The 2,948-nt window shown below is 39.4% G+C and overlaps 1 protein-coding gene across 1 annotated transcript in view; it reads left to right on the top strand.

Moving 5' to 3' along the window:
• DOCK2 (dedicator of cytokinesis 2) overlaps window positions 1–2,948 on the top strand; it is a 211,599-nt gene that overhangs the window by 69,606 nt on the left and 139,045 nt on the right. The window contains exon 26 of the mRNA XM_009285697.1: window positions 2,010–2,158. Coding sequence (XP_009283972.1) covers window positions 2,010–2,158 — 149 coding nt within the window. The remainder of the gene's footprint in view (window positions 1–2,009; window positions 2,159–2,948) is intronic.

Below are 2,948 nucleotides of genomic sequence, written 5' to 3'. Positions count from 1 at the left end.
CCGCCCCCTCCCAGCTTCTCGCTGGCAGGGCGTGAGGAGCTGAGAACTCCTTGACTAGTGTAAGCACTGCTCAGCAACAACTAAAACATCGGTGTGTTATCAACATTATTCTCATCCTAAATCCAAAACAGAGCACTGTACCAGCTACTAGGGAGAAAATTAACTCTATCCCAGCCGAAACCAGGACATAAGCTCTACTAAGTGCTTTGTAAGTGCAGCTATTTGGATTCTGAATCAGAGGGGTAGTCTATGGCCTGCATTAAGTGCAGGAAGCTTGTCTATATGCAGAGTTGGTCACATAAATGAACTGTAAGCTGTGTGAAATTCCTTTTTATGCTGCTCTTTGAACAGGTCTTGTGTTGATACGTGTTCTTTAACTGCTGTTTTACTAGTGAGTTTGTAATTTAGTCACTGAGTAAGATTTCTCTTGTAGCTTGGAACAAGGGTTATAGAAAATCAGCTAAATTGCTTTTTATTCATGTTGTGGCATTACCAAGAGCAGAGGTACTTTCTGAAGCAAGAAATTATGCTGCCTTTTAAATGTGGTTCAAAGCTCTTGGCTTTATATGGCTTGGAGCTGTTACTTGAAATAAGAATAATCTGCATGGATAACCTCTGTTGCTTCCTCTGCAAAATTCAGAAATTTATAATCTGCTTCCCATTCTTTTCTTCTCTTTCTTACCCTCCTGTCTTCCTGTGCTAGCATCCTTATTTTGGGGGGATTCTGAGCCCCTGGCCTCTTTTAAATCACATTAGATACAGCTGCACCACGTCTCACACTCCACTTGTTTATCAGTGAGTATGCTGTATGTCTGGGTAAAGGTGTTCTAAATCATTCTTAAAAGAAAAAATAAAAAGCCACATATTCATTTTTGTTTGCAGTAATTAAGAAGTTTTCTAGTTTTGTTCTATTATTTTTTCAGAAACTGTGATATGTGGTATTGATAGAAAATAGTATCCAATTGGTGATATAAATATTTTTTCCAAAGAGTTAAAAGAGACAAGAATTTTAAGCAATAAGAAATCAGTTGAGTGGAAAAGAGTAAGAACTTCAGCTCATTGTCTGTGACTAGAATGCTTCTGTAGTTCTATACAAGTTTTATTCTGAGGTGGAACCTTTGAAGCTATGTTTAGCTTTGTTTTCTTCCCAGGTTATTTTCATAAATATAACAAATCTTTGAAGCATCTGCTCAGCGTTATTCACGCTGTTGTGCTGTACTCTGTTTAATTACCTAGCACTGTACAAGTAAGTTGCTGCTTAAATCACTCAGTCGCGTGTATCAATTAAATTAGAAAAAAAATCTTCTGTATCTTTTATTCCTAGGTAGACAGTACCTTCATTGAAGTTATTTCAAATTTGTGCATCTTGTCCTCCCAACATTTCCCATAAGCACCTCTGTCTTAAAAAGCCAATGTACACGTGAGACTGAAAAGTAACTTACTGTTTGTGTCAGCTTCCTTAGATTTAAATAAGGATAAATGTATGCATAGCGCTTGCTCTCATAGGCTTGATAGGCCCTTCCTTAGTCTTTTCCATATCTGCATTCTTTGATTTGTTCTTAGAAGGTATGTTTCAAAATGATACACGTAGAACAATTCTGTTGCTGTTTGTGTCTTATTTTCAAAAAGAATAATTCAATAAGTATAGTATTTTTCTCACATTAAAATCCTGTCACTACTTAAACATAGCTTATTTCCAGGTGCTTTGTATGTGAAGTGAATAATTTGTCCTTAAGTGTTTGGGACAAGCTAAACAGCCTTCAGAATTCAACTGCAACAAATTATTTTTATCAGGAAGTTGTGTTTTTCATACATGAGAAATACTGTTAACTTATAAAATACCACACAAGTTTTAGAGTATCCCTGAGGCATGATTGGAAAATCAACAGTTCCACACTGGAAGGGACTGTAGCTGTTAAAGCATATTGTGTTTCACTGTTTGGAGGAGGATTTATTTGCAAGTAGTATTTGATTTATATTTTTTCTTAAGATAATTTGCTTTCTTTCAGAATGCAGGGACATTCTGCTTCCTGTGATTACAAAAGAGCTGAAAGAATTACTGGAACAGAAGGATGACCAGCAGCTCCAGGTCCAAGAGAAGAAGTACTGTGTTGAATTACTCAATAGCATCCTGGAGGTTCTGAGCTGTCAAGACCCTGTAAGTATTGATGATGATGTAGATAGCCCAAGTCTGTAGTAAGCCTGAGCTGATTAGGTAGTAAATTATTGATGCTGATGAATCTCATTTAAATTTTTAATACAAGTCAGTGGCAAATTGAACTTTTCTCCTATTTTTCATGAACTTAAGTTAAAGGGCAGTTGAGGTATTAAAGGTGAGGTACTGACATCTATGCTATCTGTTTTTTATTTCTCAGTTTTATATTCTTTACATAGCTGCTGTCAATCACCATAGTATTATTGAAAGCAGTGAGGCTGCTTTGTTTTTTCCTAGCAGAGGTTTAGGCACTTTTAGTTTTGACTGGTAAAGTTCAATGGAATAAATACCGAAATGAATTAGTATATTATGACACCAAGCTGAGTATCGATGGTATCGATGACACCAAGCTGAGTGGTGCGGTCGACACGCCAGAGGGATGGGATGCCATCCAGAGGGACCTGGACAAGCTCGACAAGTGGGCCTGTGTGAACATCATGAGGTTCAACAAGGCCAAGTGCAAGGTCCTGCACCTGGGTCGGGGCAACCCCTGGTATCAATACAGGCTGGGGGATGAAGGGATTGAGAGCAGCCCTGCCGAGAAGGACTTGGGGGTACTGGTGGATGAAAAGCTGGACATGAGCCAGCAACGTGCGCTCGCAGCCCAGAAGGCCAACCGTATCCTGGGCTGCATCAAAAGAAGCGTGGCCAGCAGGTCGAGGGAGGTGATTCTGCCCCTCTACTCTGCTCTGGCGAGACCCCACCTGGAGTACTGCGTCCAGCGCTGGAGCCC

The sequence above is a fragment of the Aptenodytes forsteri genome, unplaced genomic scaffold (genome assembly GCF_000699145.1).
Source record: "Aptenodytes forsteri isolate BGI_AS27 unplaced genomic scaffold, ASM69914v1 Scaffold54, whole genome shotgun sequence".
Classification (NCBI taxonomy): domain Eukaryota; kingdom Metazoa; phylum Chordata; class Aves; order Sphenisciformes; family Spheniscidae; genus Aptenodytes; species Aptenodytes forsteri.
The sequence above is the reverse complement of the archived record's forward strand: the minus strand, read 5'-3'. Positions and strand labels throughout refer to the sequence as shown.